General features: G+C 39.2%; 1 protein-coding gene across 5 annotated transcripts in view; it reads right to left on the reverse strand.

The window, feature by feature from the left end:
• SLC4A5 (solute carrier family 4 member 5) overlaps positions 1-16,931 on the reverse strand; it is a 105,577-nt gene that overhangs the window by 77,635 nt on the left and 11,011 nt on the right. For 4 of the 5 annotated variants that reach the window (XM_045446543.1, XM_045446540.1, XM_045446544.1 and 1 more), the window contains exon 3: positions 5,403-5,483. In XM_045446543.1, coding sequence (XP_045302499.1) covers positions 5,403-5,483 — 81 coding nt within the window. Of the gene's footprint in view, positions 1-5,402; positions 5,484-16,513; positions 16,636-16,931 lie in introns of those variants that run through there. The other variant, XM_045446541.1, reaches the window with a different exon arrangement.

Raw genomic sequence — 16,931 nt, forward strand, 5'->3', positions numbered from 1 at the left:
ACCATGCTGTACATACCATCTCCAGAACTTGTTTATCCTATGGTGAAGTTTGTACCTTTGACTACTTTCACCCATTTTGTCCCCTCCCAAACTCCTGCCTCTGGCAACCACTAATCTGTTCTCTGTTTCTATGAGTTTGGTTCTCACATAGGAATGAGATCATATAGTATTTGTCTTTCCCTGTCACTGTCAAGACTGATGCCAAAACGCTAACCCCCTATGTGTTCTTCTAGGAGTTCTATGGTTTCAGGTCTTACATCAGTCTTTTATCCATTTTAAGGTGTGTGTGTGTGTGTGTGTGTGTGTGATGTAAAATAGAGATCCAGTTTTATTCTTTTTTTTAAAGCTTTATTTATTTTGAGAGAGAGAGAGAGAGAGAACATGTGAGCAGGAGAGGGGCAGAGAAAAAGAGAGAGGGAGAGAGAGAATCCGAAGCAGGCTCCACACCATCAGCGCAGAGCCTGATGTGGGGCTCAAACTCATGAACCGTGAGATCATGACCTGAGCCAAAATCAAGAGTCGGACACTTAACCGACTGAGCCACCCAGGCGCCCAGATCCAGTCTTATTCTTATGCATGTGGCTGTCACGTTTTCTCATCAGAAAGACTATCCTTTCCCCATTGTATATCCTGGGCTCCTTTGTCATAAATTAATTGAACTTACGAGTGTGTGTGTGTATATCTGGGTTTTCTATTCTTTTCCATTGATCTATGTGTCTGCTTTTATGCCAATACTATACTGTCTTGATTACTATAGCTTTGTAATATCTTTTGAATCAGGAAGCATGATGCCTCCAGCTTTGTTCTTTTCAAGGTCACTGTTAGCTATTCAGGGTCTTTCATGGTTCCATACAAATTTTAGAACTATTTATTCTATTTCTGTGTAAAATACCATTGGAATTTTGATAGGGATTGCATTGAATCTGTAGACTGCTTTGGGTAACACAGACTCTTTAACAATATTAATTTGTACAATCCATGAGCATGGAATATCTTTCCATTTATTTGTGTCTTCTTCAATTTCTTTGACCAAGGTATTAAAATTTTCAGTGTACAAGTCTTTTCCCTCCCTTGTTAAGTTTATTTATTCCTATGTATTTTATTCTTTTTGTTGCAAATGTAAATAGAATTGTTTCCTTAATTTCTCTTTTTGATAGTTCATTATTCATATATAGAAATATATATGTATTTACTTTTGTATATTGGTTTTGTATCCTGCAAATTTACTGAAATTGTTTTTTAGTTCTAACAGTTTTTTGGTGGAGTCTTTTGGATTTTCCATATATAATATCATGTCATCTGCAAGTAGAGATGGTTTTACTTCTTCCTTTCTGATTTGAATGCCTTTTATTTCTTTTTCTTGACTAATTGCTCTGGCTAAGACTTCCAGTACAATATTGAATAAAAGTGCAAGAGTGGGCATCTTGACCTTGTCCCTGATCTTAGAGGAAAAGCTTTCAGCTTTTCATCATTGAGTATGATAGCTGTAGGCTTGTCATATATGGACTTTGTTATGTTGAGGTACATTCCCTCTATACTCAGTTTGTTGAGATTTTTGATAATGAATGGATGTTGGATTTTGTTAAATATATTTTCTACATCTATTGAGATAATCTTACGATTTTTATCCTTCGTTTTGTTAGTGGGGTATATCACATTGATTGATCTGTAGATGTTGAACCATCCTTGTATTCCTGAAATAAATCCTACTTGATCATGGTGTAGGATCCTTTTAATGTATTGTTGAATTTGGTTTCCCAATATTTTGTTGAGGATTTTTGCCCCTATGTTCATCAGAGATATTGGCATGTAATTTTCTTTTCTTGTAGTGTCGTAGTTTTGGTATAGGGTAATGCTAGCATCATAAAATGAATTTGAAAGTGTTCCCTTCTGGGGTGCCTGGGTGGCTCAGTCAGTTAAGCATCCAACATCAGCTCAGGTCATGATCTTGTGGTTCATGGGTTCGAGCCCTGTATCAGGCTGTGTGCTGACAGCTCAGAGCCTGGAGCCTATTTCAGTCTCTGTGTCTCCCTTTCTCTTTGCCCCTTCCCTGCTCTCTCTCTCTCTCTCTCTCTCTCTCTCTCTCTCTCTCAAAAACAAACATTGCAAAAAAAGAGTGTTCTCCTCTCTTCTATTTTTTGGAAGAGTTTGAGAAGGATTAGTATTAATTCTTATTTAAATGTTTGACACAATTCACCAGTGAAGCCATCTGTTCCTGAATTTTTGTTTGTTGGGAGGTTTTTGATTACTGATTCAAACTCCTTGCTAGTAATTGGTCTATTCAGGTTTTATGTTTATTCATTATTCAGTTTTGGTAAGTTGTATCTTTAGGGATTTATCTATTTCTTCTAAGTTGTCCAAATTATTGGCATATAATTGTTCATAGTAGTCTCTTCTGATTTTTTATATCTGTTTTCAGTTGTAATGTGTTTTCTTTCATTTCTAATTTCATTTATTAGAGTTTTCTGTTTTTTTCCTCCCTTAGTAAGTTTAGTTAAAGATTTGCTTATTTTATCATTTCAAAAACCAGTTCTTAGTTTCATTGATCATTTCTATTGTCTTTTTAGTCTCTATTTTACCTATTTCTGTTCTGATCTTTGTTATATCCTCCCTCCACTAACTTTGGGCTTAGTTTGTTTTTCTTTTTCTAGTTCCTTAAGGTATAAAGTTAGGTTGTTTACTTGGGCTCTTTCTTTTTTCTTAATGTAGGCATTTATTGCTATGAATAGATTCCCCTATTATGAACAATTTGCATTAGTGTGGTACATTTGTTACAATTAATAAACCAATATTGATACACTATGATTAACTATAGTCTATAGTTTACATTAAGGTTCACTCTTAGTGTTATATAGTTTTACGAGTTTTGACAAATGCATAATGATGGGCATCTACCATTACAGTATCATACAGCATAGTTTCACCATCCTAAAAATTCCCTGTACTTCACTTATTCATCTCTCCCCTCCCTGAGTTCTAAAGCTACTTTTCTCTTTTGGGCCTTTACACTTTGTTCTCTTTTTTCTTCTTTTTGAAGAGAAATGAGAATGGGTGGGGTAAATGAGTGGGAAGATCTTTTTCTCTTCTTATGTGAACTGCAGGAAAAATGTTCGAGAACCACTGATTTAGGACAAGTTTGAGTCTGGAATTCCCTGGTGACAATTTTCCAAAGAGCAGGCTGGCCAAAAAAAAAAAAAATTATTATAATTACAGTGGTTCCACCTTATCCACAGGGGATATGTTCTAAGATCCCCAGTGGATGCCTAAAACTGCAGATAGCACTGAACTCTATATATATTCCATGTTTTTTCCTACACATACATACCTATGATAAAGTTTAATTTATAAATTAGACACAGTAAGAAATTAACAAATAAATTATAGAATAGAATAATTGTAACAAAATTTTATAATTAAAGTGTTGTGAATATGGTCTCTCTCTCTCTCTCTCTCAAGATCTCTTATTGTACGTATTCACCTTTCTTCTTGTGATGATGTGAGGTGATAAAATGCTTACATGATGAGATGAAGTAAGATGAATGACATAGACATTGTGATATAGCATTGGGCTACTATTGACCTGATGATGTGTCAGAAAGAGAATCATCTGCTTCCAGACCATGCTTGACTACTGATAACTGAAACTGAAGAAAGTGAAATCACAGGTAAGGGGACTACTATATTTTTGAAGCCCAAGGATGGCAACTGAGAGTTGAAAGCTACTGCAGAATAGGAAATTAGAATCTGTGTTCTTACATCAAGATTTGCATTAACTTGATTTTATTTTCCTTGGAAGGGAGGCCTGTCTCTTGGCTCAAACTCCTGAAATGCAGATACTAAGGTCTGGGTATTCAATGGCTGCAGCTATCACATAGAAACCACATCAAGCTGAATCTTGGAGAAGTATATCTAAGCCTTTTAGAGATATGTTGAGTGTCTACCCTGGTGAAAAGACTCTATGAGTCATTCCTAGGCACAGGAAAATGAGGTTAACTGGATTTCAGTTTCTAAATCTATTTAGAGCCTGACTCCTGCCCCAGCTCACCTCACTGCTCACTCTTCTGAACCTCCAGTCTTTCTTGGCTGTACCCAGGAATGTGAGGTGGAGATTTTAATGAAGTATAGCCTTGCTTTCTAGTGGATCAGTATCAGAATGAATGGTGCTCCTCCTTTCTTCTCTCTTCTCCCTCCAGCATGGTGTGATTTCTCTTGCTCTATTCTACATTTCTTAAGCAATCTGTAATTTGAGTAAGCCACAGACACCAAAATTTAGAGGTAAGTAGTTTTACTCTAAGGGCTTAGCAGATGAGTTCCTATTCTCCACCCTTGAGACCAGGAACAGCTGGTATACCAGAAAGGCCTCTGCCCAAGAGTCAGCTTCCCTGGGTGCTCCCAGGCTTGTTCTATACTTGCTCTATGACCATAGATATCTGCCTCTCTAGGACTCATCATCCTCACCTGTAATGTGGGAATAAAATCCTTTCTCTAGTGTCTGGGCAAGGTTTTTGAGAAGATAGAATGGGATGACATGGGAAAATGATTATGAAAATGGTTAGGGCTATACACATGAAGAATATACTTATTAAAGAAATCAGGGGAGATGGCTGTCAGGAAGATATTTTACTTTCTGTCCTGGATCTAACTTGTCCCATTTCTTCCTGGCTCTTATCATAATCGTCAGAGTGTGGCTGTGTAGCTGGTGAACTGTGGAGAATAGTTAGCCCTCCCCCAAGCTCCCTCCTTCACAGTGGTGAAGCTCTCCACTGACTGTGAACACCTTGCAGTTTGGCTCAGGACAATGCCAAGTTCTCCTAGGAACTCTTCAGCCGCATTCTTCTCTATCTACAGCCCCAGAATCGCTCTACACATTCTGAAGCTCAACAAAGCATCCAGCTAGACAATGAGATTAGCGTTTCCCTCCAAGTGGGGCCGGAACAGTGGTGGGGCAGTAGCCTGTCTGGTTGCCTCTTCATAAGCCCTGTGGTTGCTTTTCTGTAGAGTGTAGGAAGTAAGGGTCTTTGAGTCAGCATTTTAGAACAACAGATATCCCCACTCAACATCCTTCTGCACTGGTTTTAACTGAGCTGCCATTTTTAGAATCTATGAAATACTGGCATCTTGTATGGTTTGTACATCTTGTAAAATTAGGTAAGTTTAATTTTGTGTCAGGGGTGCTGTGCCCTAATCCATAGAAACAAAGTGCCAGTCTCCAGTGTTCAGTCTGACCATATGGTCCCTTTAAGACACAGTGAGGGCTGGTCCCATTAGATCCAGAGAAGACACCGTGGGTGGGTAAGGGAAAGGAACCAGCTCTCTAGATTCCCCTGCTGGAGGGGTGTTATAAGGATAAAGAAATTGTCAGACCTCCTAGGATTTGCATCAAGTTCTCAAGGTGACCTTACCTTCCTGATCCTGACATCTCCTCCTGTAGTTAGTAGGGTCCAGCTTCCCTACCCCAGCCTTCTCTTCTTCCACCTTCATACCTATAAAGTAAAAGATGAACACAGCCTCAAAATGTATGACACAAAAAGGTAGGATTTCAAGGAGAAATGGTCAAGTCCATTCATAAACAAATTGAAAAAGCTCAAATATCTATCTCTAACAAATAGAGAACACACCTCTTTTTCAAGTACAAATGGAACATTTAAAGAGAGCATATATGCTAGGTCACAGGGAAAGCCTTAGTAAATTTCAAAGAATCTGTATCATACTTCTACAGTAAGAATATATACATATACGTACATATATATATATATACACACATACACACACACACACACACACACACACATACATACATATATATAAACATTTAAGCTTGGAAACTAAAAGTAATTTATAATCATGGGTTTAATAGGAAACCACAATGGAAATTATTAGATATTTACAACTCACAATTACAACTACTAAATATTAAAACTTACAGGGTGCAACATACTTAGAGGAAACAAAGAAGGAAGGAGAGAAGAGAAAGAAAAAGGAGTGATGGAGGCAGGGAGGAAAAAACAAGGAAAAGAAATGTGATAAGCATTCAACTAAAGAACCTAGGGGAAAATAAAGAGAAAACCCAAAGAAAGTAGAAAAATATAAATATAAAACCAAAAAAATAATGAAATAGAAAACAAGATTAGAGATGGCTAATAAGTCCAAAGGCAATTATTTCAAAAGACTATTAAAATAGGCAAATTATATAAAACTAATCATGAAGATAAATTCATAAGTAAACAATATTAGGAATGAAAAAGAGATATAACTAAAAATATAGTGCAGAATTTAAAAATTAAAAGTGAATGTCACGAAAAACTTTATGCCAATACATTTTAACTTTGATAATAATAATAATTAACATTTCAGTGTGTCAGGAACTGTTTTAAATGCTTTGCATTTATGACTGCATGCATGACTTCATTGAGTCTTCTCAACAATCTTATAAGTAACATTATTTTTTAAAGTTTATTTATTTATTTTGAGAGAGAGAGAGAATCCCAAGCAGGCTGGGCACTGTCAGTGCAGAGCCCAACGTGGGGCTAGATCTCACAAACCATGAGATCATGACCTGAGCTGTAATCAAGAGTCACTTGAAATCAAGACACTTGAACAACTGAGCCACCCAGGCACCCCAGAGATAACTAACATTATTATTCCCATTTTACAGATGAGAAAACTGAGGCACAGAGAGCTTAATTGACTGCCGAAACGGAGGAACAGATATTCAAACCCAGACAATCTTTTTCTGGAATTAAATCTCATAGCGATGGGATTCCTAGGCGGCTCAGTTGGTTAAGTGACCAACTCTTGATTTTGGCTCAAGTCATGAACTCACAGTTCAAGCCCCATATGGGGCTCTGTGCTGACAGCAAGGAGCCTTTTTGAGATTTTCTCTCTCACTCTCTGCCCCTCCCCTGCTCATGTGTGTGCTCCCTCTCTCTTTCTCAAAATAAATAAACTTAAAAAAATAAGCTCTTAGCCACAAGGCTGATAAATGGATATTTTACTAGAAAAATAATAGAAATGATCAAAATTGACTTTAAAATAATTAGAAAACCTTGATTAACCAATAACCATTAACCGAAATGTTTATGGGAAAGGTATTACAGACAGCCTTTCCCATATCCCATGAATAATTATTGAAGCTGGATTATAGGTACAAAAGGATCATCATTTTTTTCTATTTTTGTTATGTCTGAAATTTTCTCTATAGTGAAAAGAAAAATAAATACCAGGATCAGATAGTTTTTAAAAAATGTTTTATCTGAACCTTCAAGGATTAGATAGTCTCTAACTGATACAAAATGGTTCTCAAAAGTAGAAAAAAAGGAAATCAGAGGCAGTATAAACATCTGAAGACCAGGATACAAGGTAGGACTAAAAGCAGGAGAGTTGGTTGTAAATCTTCATAAGGAGTCAATTAAACACTCAGATCTCTCTCTCCTAGGAGTTTCCTAGATGTCTCCCCCTCACCACCCCCTACCCCATTCCAGAATATGGAGGGGTTAAACCTGAAGGCCTTTGGATAACTAAGGGCATTGAGGCATGGGGGCATGATTTAAGCAAAGGCAGTTAGCCACTCAGTCCTCTGCCTAGTTGGCTCCTAGAACACTAATGAAACTTACACCCTCCAGGTGGGAGACTGGAGGACTTACAGATCCTGACATTTTGGGGATCTCTAACAAATGGTGAGGGCTCACCATCTTGGGTTTATCATTCAATAATTCCAGCTTGTCAAACAGCTGCTTGGTAGCTCCACTCCAGAATGATGGCCAGCCAAGAATCACCAGAATGACAGAGACCAAAACAAACAGAAAAAGAGGAAATCCAAGGAAACAGGAGCAAAGTAGACAGCCAAAGAAGTATTTAAAAAGCATACAATTCACATCTTCAAGTAGACTAGAAAAGACACTGTGTCCATGACAAAAAGAAAAGTAGAATGCTATAAACCTGGAACTTTTAAAGAATAAGAAAGAACTCTTCAAAATTAAAGATACGCTAGAAGAAAATTTTCAGTAAAAGAGTTGGAACATAAAGGTGAAAGAAATATGTGAGATAATAGAACACAAATACAAATAATTTTTTAAGTAATAGGAAAAAGACAAGGAAATCAGAGGATCAGTCCAGGTATCTAATATCAAGTTCTCAAAAGAGAGGTAAGAAAAAATAATAGAGGGGAAATTATCAAGGAAATGACATGAGATTTGAATTTCCTGGCTGAAAGAAATTGCTGAGAGCCCAGAAAAAGGAATTTAAAACAAAATCGACTCCAAGTCACATCACCGTGAAGTGTAAGAATATCACATACAAAAAGAAGACCTTTAAAACCTTCTGGAAGAAGAAAATAAGCCACCTACAAAGAATTAGACATGAGAACTGGCATCAGACATGGGGGAAGCTATTAGACAATGGAGTTATGCCTCCAAAAGTGAGAAAAAAATTGTTAGTAGTATTCCAGTCCTAACCAAAATATCCAATGTGAAGGTAGAAAAGGGGTATGTTTAGACAAGAAATGTCTTAAAATTTTACTTCTTATGCACTTCTTTTCAGGAAGCAATTGAAGGAAGAACTCCAGCAAGATGGAGGAGCACCTAGGAAAGGAGTATGGCATATAGAAAATGGGATCCACCACAAAAGATGGGCACAGGAGGCCCCAGGAAGAAGCTGTGTAGCAGTCCAGAGAGCAATGGGTTCATCTTAGACCAGGCTCTGCACAGGCTGTGCAAGAAAAGCCTGGAACAATCATCTGGGTGTGTTTCACTGTTTTGAGAGGGTACCGAGATTCTATCAAGAATAAAGAGTCAAGGGGCAATTGGGTGGCTCAGTCAGTTAAGCATTGGACTCTGGATTTCGGCTCAGGTCATGATCTCATGGTTTGTAAACTCAAGCCTGCCTCAGGCTCCACACTGACAGCTGGAATACTGCTTAGGATTCTCACTCTCCTCTCTCTACCCCTCCCCTGCATGCATGTGCACACCCCCTCCCCCTCTGCCCCCCACCTCTCTCAAAATAAGCAAATAAACTAAAAAAAAAGAAAAAAAGAGTCAATGGGGTGACTGGTGGCTCAGTCACTTAAGCATCTGACTTGATTTTGGCTCAGGTCATGATCTCATGAACCATTCACGAGTTCAAGCCCTGCCTTGGGCTACACATTGATAGTGTGGAGCCTACCTGAGATTCTCCCTCTCCCTCTCTCTCTCTGCCCCTCCCTCCCTCTCTCAAAATAAATAAACATTTAAAAAATGAATAAAGAGTTATGAAAGGAAAAATAATCACTAAACACTATGTAACTCAAATGTCAGAATATTTATACAGTCATAATAAAAATGAATATTAATTTAAGCAAAAACTATGATAGGTATTCCACCAATGTGCAGTATTACACTGCTTGCTGTTTGTGGCTGGTGTTCATTCTTAGTAGTCATGTATCCATTCTGATTGGTCAGTGTCAATACCATATGAGTTGTTAAATATTTTTAATACCTACATTGGAAGTAACTATTTGAAGAGATGAGGAGATTTCAGGGTAAAGAGAGGTTGTAAGACATAGAGGACATTGCTAGCCTTATGCCTGATGTCCATCCCCCGTTCTTCTCTGATTTTATTCAGGGCAGCAGTGCAGCTGACTAAAAACAATCACTTCCCCCAGATGCCCCTCAGCAATCTCTATCTAAAGAGATTTAGGAGAAAGAACCTAGGAAGATTCCCTTCCTGGATGAAGCCTCTGCAGAAGAAAGCCCCTTCATTTTTCCTTCTTTTTCCTTCCTGGAGAGTGTTGTCAGATTTAGCAAATAGAGTTTTTCCCAGTTAAATATGAATTTTGTATACACAGTCAATAATTTTTAGTATAAGTATGTCCCAAGCAATATTTGGGCAAACTATTTTATCTGGCAAACCATTTCCCTCTATTTCTGGAGCATAGACATGATGTCTGGAAGTGCAGTAGCCATCTTGTCATCATGAGAATGAAGGCCACATGCTAATTATGGATACAAGGAGAAGGATCTTGAATCCTTAATGTCTTCGCTGAGCCATTCCATAGCACTGGACAGCCCACACTTGGGCTTCTTGATATGGAGAACAATTAAACCACTTCCTGTTTAAATACTATACTTTTCTGTTTCTCAAAACCACACCTGGGTCATAGGACAAAAGACTCTGGGACAGTATTTACTGGGCATATAAGATTGGGTTCTGTTAGTAAGGAAAACAGAGAGAATGGGCACTGAGTGGTTGTGTAAGTGTCTGCTACACTTTCCAACATCCATCCTCTCCTTGTCTTGCCTATTTTTTTTTTCAGGTAGAGACACAGGGCTCTTCATTGCTGTAGACACCTTCCCCAACTCCAGGCATGAATTGTGATCTATCTAAATTACTCATGGTGATCATATGGCCTTTGACCAGTAACTGATCTTAGGAGTAGTCATGTAATCCTATCAAGTGAGTGAGATTTAAATGAAAATCCACTGGGTAGAGCTTGCAGAAAAGCTTTTATTTTCCTAATAAAAAGTAACAAACACCTCTGGAATGCACATTTGGCCAATTACCTCCCCCATTTTCCTGCATAGACCTCAGACATGAGACTTCTACATGAAGGAGCCCTCTTGCACCAATGATGTGATGGGTATGAAAGCAACGGCTCAGGCTGAGGACAAAGCAGAAGGCTAGAGCAAATCTTCCTTCCTGATAATGTCACTGAGCTCCAGACCACTTATCTCTGGGCTTCTTATTACATGAAAAAAAAATCTACTTTGTATATTTAAATTGCTAGCCAAGGGGTGCCTGGGTGGCGCAGTCGGTTAAGCATCCGACTTCAGCCAGGTCACGATCTCGCGGTCCGTGAGTTCGAGCCCCGCGTCGGACTCTGGGCTGATGGCTCAGAGCCTGGAGCCTGTTTCCGATTCTGTGTCTCCCTCTCTCTCTGCCCCTCCCCCGTTCATGCTCTGTCTCTCTCTGTCCCAAAAAAAATAAACAAACGTTGATAAATTGCTAGCCAAATTTTATGTTACTTTTAGCTAAAGACCTTCCTAACTGATACATAATGGAATACTATGGGGAGATCAAATGAATTAACTAGATCCTGTGTACTAACATTCATAAATCTCAAAAACATAAGGAATTTTTTTAAAAAGAAGTTGTAAAGAGATATAAACAAAATGACATTATTTATATAAAACTTGAAAACATTGTTTTACATTTTACTGTTCATTGCTACACTGTAAGTAAAAGCATAAAATCATGCAGAGGAATGAGACACACTAACTTCCGGTTACTTCTGGGGAGAGGTAAGGTTTAATATTGATGTTTTAGCTGTATCTTTGATATTTTGGATAGCTATAGAGAGATATAATGCAAATATGATAAAATGTGAACATCTGTTAATTCTGGACAGTGATATGTGAATGTCTTATGTTTACAAGTTTGAAATATTTTATTTAAAAATATTAAATGAGTTTTTTTAAAGAAATAAGAGAAATCCCCAACACTATGACATAACAGTCTCAAATAAAATGGGCCAACTGAGAACCTTGCAGAAAGAATGACTAAAGAATATCACACCTTGATATGTTATTATGAAATTTTAGAACACTAGATGAATGTGAAGAAAAAAGAAATCCTAAAAACTTCTAGAGTGAAAGAAACAGGAACAGGTCACCTATAAATGAATAAAAATCAGACAATCAGAAGATTTCTTATCAGCAACTTGGATAACTGAAGATGATGGAGCAACGCATCCAAAATTCTGAGGGAGAATGGTTTCCAAACCTAGCATTCTCTACTCAGCCAGTCAAGACAGAGTGTAGAAGACATTTTCAGACTCAGCAATGATTTCAGCAAGAAATCATTTTACTTTGGGGCACCTGGGTGGCTCAGTCGGTTAAGTGTCCAACTTCAGCTCAGGTCACGATCTCACGGTCCATGAGTTGAAGCCCCACGTCAGGCTCTGGGCTGATGGCTCAGAGCCTGGAGTCTGCTTCAGATTCTGTGTCTCCCTCTCTCTCTGCCCCTCCCCCGTTCACGCTCTCTCTCTCTCTCTCTCTGTCTCAAAAATAAATAAAACGTTTAAAAAAAAAATCATTTTGGGGCGCCTGGGTGGCGCAGTCGGTTGGGCGTCCGACTTCAGCCAGGTCACGATCTCGCGGTCCGCGGTCCGGGAGTTCGAGCCCCGCGTCAGGCTCTGGGCTGATGGCTCAGAACCTGGAGCCTGTTTCCGATCTGTGTCTCCCTCTCTCTCTGCCCCTCCCCCGTTCATGCTCTGTCTCTCTCTGTCCCAAAAATAAATAAATGTTGAAAAAAAAAATTAAAAAAAAAAAAAAAATCATTTTACTTCAGTCTCATAACTTCCTGGGAAGTTATTTAAGTATGTTACCACCAGGAACCAAGAAGGGGAAGACAATGGGATTCAGGAGAGGGGTCCAACCAGAAGAATAATGACAGCTGTGCCACAGCCCCAGTCAGTCCTCAGAAGAGCTAAAAATGAGGTTTCAGAAGGAGCCACTCAAGGAAAAGATGAAATGCCAGACATTTGATACATTCCTTGAGAATCTGGAACAATTTAAGACAGCGACAAAGACAGAAAATGCCAAGAAAGGCAACTGGAAACACCAGGAGAAAATTAAAACTGCAAGAAATAAAATGTGATTATGGTACATGGCCATAGGAGTATAAACACTGATTTTTTAATTAACTAAAAACGATGATATATGTACATTGAGAGAATGAAGAAGAGATGGGTGTGGTATAAGATAATTAAATATTCATCTGTGGATGGCTACTATCAAACTCTGATAAATTGCAGGAGATACATATATATAAACCATATGTATAATTATTAGCGGGCATAGTCAACAGAAAAAGCTAAAAGAATTCCAAGTGATCATCTTTGGGAAGTGGAACAGTGGAGTGTGTAAGAAGCTGGAATGGAGTTTTTCTTGCTTTTTATTATAATCTCTTACATGTGTTACTTGATTTTTTAAATATGGGTATATATTATTTTTATTTTAAATATTTTAAGGCAAATAACTTAATATGGCATGTGTACTCCCCATTCATGCCATAATTGTATCCCCCTGAAAATTCATGGTTAAGTCCGTTTGCTCAAAGTGAATCATGTTTCAAATATTTAGGAGAACTATAAAACAAAGAATCTTTAAGAAAGTGGTTCACAGTAGTTCTCAAACTTAAGCATGTATCGGTCACCTGGAAGGCTGGTTAAAACCTAGATTTCTGGGCTCCACCCAGTGTTACTGATTCAGTGGATCTGGCGTGTAGACTAAAGGTTTGCATTTCCAACAAGTTGATGCTGAAGCTGCTGATCCGGGGCCACACTTTGAGAACCACTGTTTAAAAAGACAACAACTCCCATTTATAGTTTCTATTAAACTGAATCACCATACACAGAGTTTGCGTCACATGAGCCTCACATACATAACAAGATTACATCTTTGCATCCAAGCCGGGTATTGTGTACTGGTAAGCTTAGCATGGACGCACTGGTAGCTGTGATTGGTTGGTGATTTTTTGAGAATTTGTATCTTCCTCGACCCTTATAGCATGAGGAGTAGAGAAGATGAGTAACAGATACTCTCTCTTTAACAAATAGAACCTGCCTCCAAATCTTTTAGGTGGGAAGATTCCACCTCTCCCCAACCACAAACAGGAAAGGCCATGTGACCCAGCCTGGCCAATCAAATACTCCCCTTTCCCCCATCACAGAGATTGGTTGCATGCTGATCCCATGCCCAACGCTGGGCCAATCATAATTCTTCCCAGGACATTTCCACTTGGTCCATCCAAAAACTAACTGTTCTGGCTCTGGCTCTGGCTGTGGCTCTGGAGCTGGTGTTGTGAAGCTTACAAGCTTGGGTGCTATTATCTTGCTTGCCACATGGAGGAAAGCATCCAAGAAAAGTGTGGAGAAACAGTATCAGAAGTACTGATAACATTGTAACTCCCAGAGTCAGTGGATTTTGAACCGGCCTGACTAATACAAATGAAAGAGGCTTTTCCAGCATGGTTTAAAAACATATTCTTTCATATTTGAAGTACTATGGATTCTCAGATTGGAAACCAAACAAAAGTGAATGCAAAATGGCAATACGGATGTGAGCAGGTAAAAACTTTACACAACTATGGAAGCATGGAGATGTAATGTAGTTCATATTCAAGTAGATGCACGTCTCCCAGCTCTGCACGAGTTGAGACCATTGTTTCCCCACCTCCTCTGTGCTGGTTCCTACTTCCTCACAACTTGAGAGAAGCTCCTTTCCAGGAGTATGCAGAAGTAGGAGAAGAACCCAGGCTACCCCTGATCATCTTCAAAGGGAACCATTCATTTGAAACAAATCAGGCAGCATATTGGCCATATGCAAAGTGTTTAAATAAACTACTACTCTAATCAGCAGCAGCAATGGCTCACCAGAAAAATTTCCAAAAGTGACCTAACCCTTGAAACAGAATTTCTATCTCCACATTTTATATAATCCATATTAATTGAATGCTTTCATAATCTCATTTAATCCAGACTAAAATTCAGTGAGGTGCATAATTTTCACCCTCATTTTACAGATAAAGAAATGGAGATTCAGAGAATTAAGTAATTTTTTTCCTGTGTCACAGGGCCAGGCATGGTGGAGCTATAATTGAAATTCGCTTCTCTTTGATTCCCCAACCCAAGGAAGGAAGGAAGGCAGGGAAAGAGAAAGGGAGGGAGAAAATGGAGGGAGAGAGGGGGTAGGAGAGGAAAGAAAGAAGTCAAGACATGAGAGATAGGGGAGTCTGGAAGAGGCCATCAACTTCTGAGTTCTAGGCCTTTCCAGATGTCTAGCTGAATTCCCATCTGCAAGACCTCCCAAAGGCCTTATAATAGACCCTTCTTTTCTCTTCAGCTAGCTTCAGTCCATTTGAGTTATTTACATCCCTAGAATGTTAACCAGTACAACCGGCCACCGCAATATGTTGCCAAAGGAATTGTGTTAGTTACACACCAGCCCCTGGCATGTCGCAAATGAAAGAACTTGTAGCAGCAGTTTTTCCTACACCAGCCCCTCCACTGGGTAACATGACTCACTCATCATTATTCTCCCATCCATCTTTAGAGCCTGGGGTGAGTATGGCTTTACAGTGAGGAATCAGACCAAATTCTCTTTCCCACTTTACTGCCCCTGCCACCAGCCTGGAATCCCATATAGGATCCCTGAGAATGCAAACCCTACTGACAAAATCAATGTCCTAAGCCTGCAAGGCTAAGCACCAGAGTGCAACACCAGGAAACAGAAATCAGAGTCCCTCCCCAAGCAGCCTTATTATCCAGAGCAGCAAGGAGGTGGTGATACAGCCAACCTCATGGGTATGCAATACATTTTGACTATCAAAACTCTGGTAACTGAATCACCTGACATTTAACACTGCCACCTCTCCGAACCCCCTAACCCTGTCCACAGAGGCACATCAATTCAACTCAACAAATCCCCTTTGTTCCAGGTATTTGTTCTAGACACTGAAAACAAACAGAACAAAATAGTTTCTTAGGGAAGAGGGGCAAAATATAGCAATAAATCCTCAAGATTAGACATCCATATCTTGGGGCGGGGGGAACTAATTAGAAAAAGGACTGTGTCACATTTACCAGTCAGTCTTTTGGGAGTTTTTCCTACCATCCCATCTTTTAAACCATTTGACCTAATTATATCTAAGAACAGGGGCCAGCCCAACATCCATATCCAGTGAACTCTTCTGATAGTCCAAAGAGTTGCAAAAAAAGGACCTCCCCGAGGGCTCATCTGAGATTATTTTGTGAACTGAATTGACAAGAATGACACAGGGTCATGCTGGGCTTTAAAAACTAAGCTTAGAAGCTAGAGAAAGGCCACCCTCCCAACCGGTAGCTTATTCATTGCCTCTGGGCCCTGCAGACCTCACCCATGAATGCCCCAGAAGAGGAAGGGAAAACAAGCAAAGTATCCCCAAGCTAACCACTAGCAACAAGACCAGGTACAGTTTCCAAACCAAACAACAGAAACGTGTAATGAAAGAGGCTAGCCATTATTTACTTTCTATCCTGAGAGGTTATATCAACAGATACAATCTATTTTCCCATAGCTTTCTGGGGAAGAAGTGGGTCTCAGGCTTTTTGCTTACTTCATAAAAATTTCAGCCAATCTTGTAAATTTGGCAAAGGCAACAGAAATTTGCATTGCCTGGAAGAAAAAGATTCCCAGTTGCATCAGATGAGAACAACAATGAACTAAGTCACCATGGTGTGAAGAGAGAGTGACTCTTCATGTCATTTTGGTTAATTTGGAGTGAAATCAAGGCACCAGGGTGACTAATACAGTATAATTTTTTAAAGAAAAGGCAAATATACAATGCTCATTTGGATGATTTATTCAGCTTTCATGGTATTCTCTGTCTCAGTGTGTGTGAAGCTCACTCTCAAATACTCTATGTTCATATTATAAAGCATATTTTCCCTTATCTGCTTAGTCTTGTCTACTATCTCTGAAACTCCAAGCTGCAAACTTACCTTCACGATCTTAGCACTGGAAACCAGGGTCCAAATCTCAGGAAGACCAGAGTCACTTGCTCTGTTGCTGTTAGGTGGCAAGAGGGACGCTCTGTGATTTCCAGGCTGCACAGTATTTGGGGCATTGGAGATTGACTTGTGGGGCTCAGTGGCGGTCAGCCATGTGACCAGGGTGGGGGAAGGGACACTCCTGCAGGGGAAGGGACTGATGCCTGCTTAGCTGACATACCAGGGTCGTGCAGAGTCTAAACAGAGCTGGCCATAATCATAGGCGGACAACTTTGCTCTAAATTTCTTCTTGGATTTTAACTTAGTGATCCTCTTAAGGCAGTGTTGTGTTTCAGTGCTGGTTTTTAAATACTTGTTTATCTCCCTACATGATTTCTATACACATGTCCTTTTTGGATTCTGTCTCAAA

Source organism: Leopardus geoffroyi, chromosome A3 (genome assembly GCF_018350155.1).
Source record: "Leopardus geoffroyi isolate Oge1 chromosome A3, O.geoffroyi_Oge1_pat1.0, whole genome shotgun sequence".
NCBI classification, from domain to species: domain Eukaryota; kingdom Metazoa; phylum Chordata; class Mammalia; order Carnivora; family Felidae; genus Leopardus; species Leopardus geoffroyi.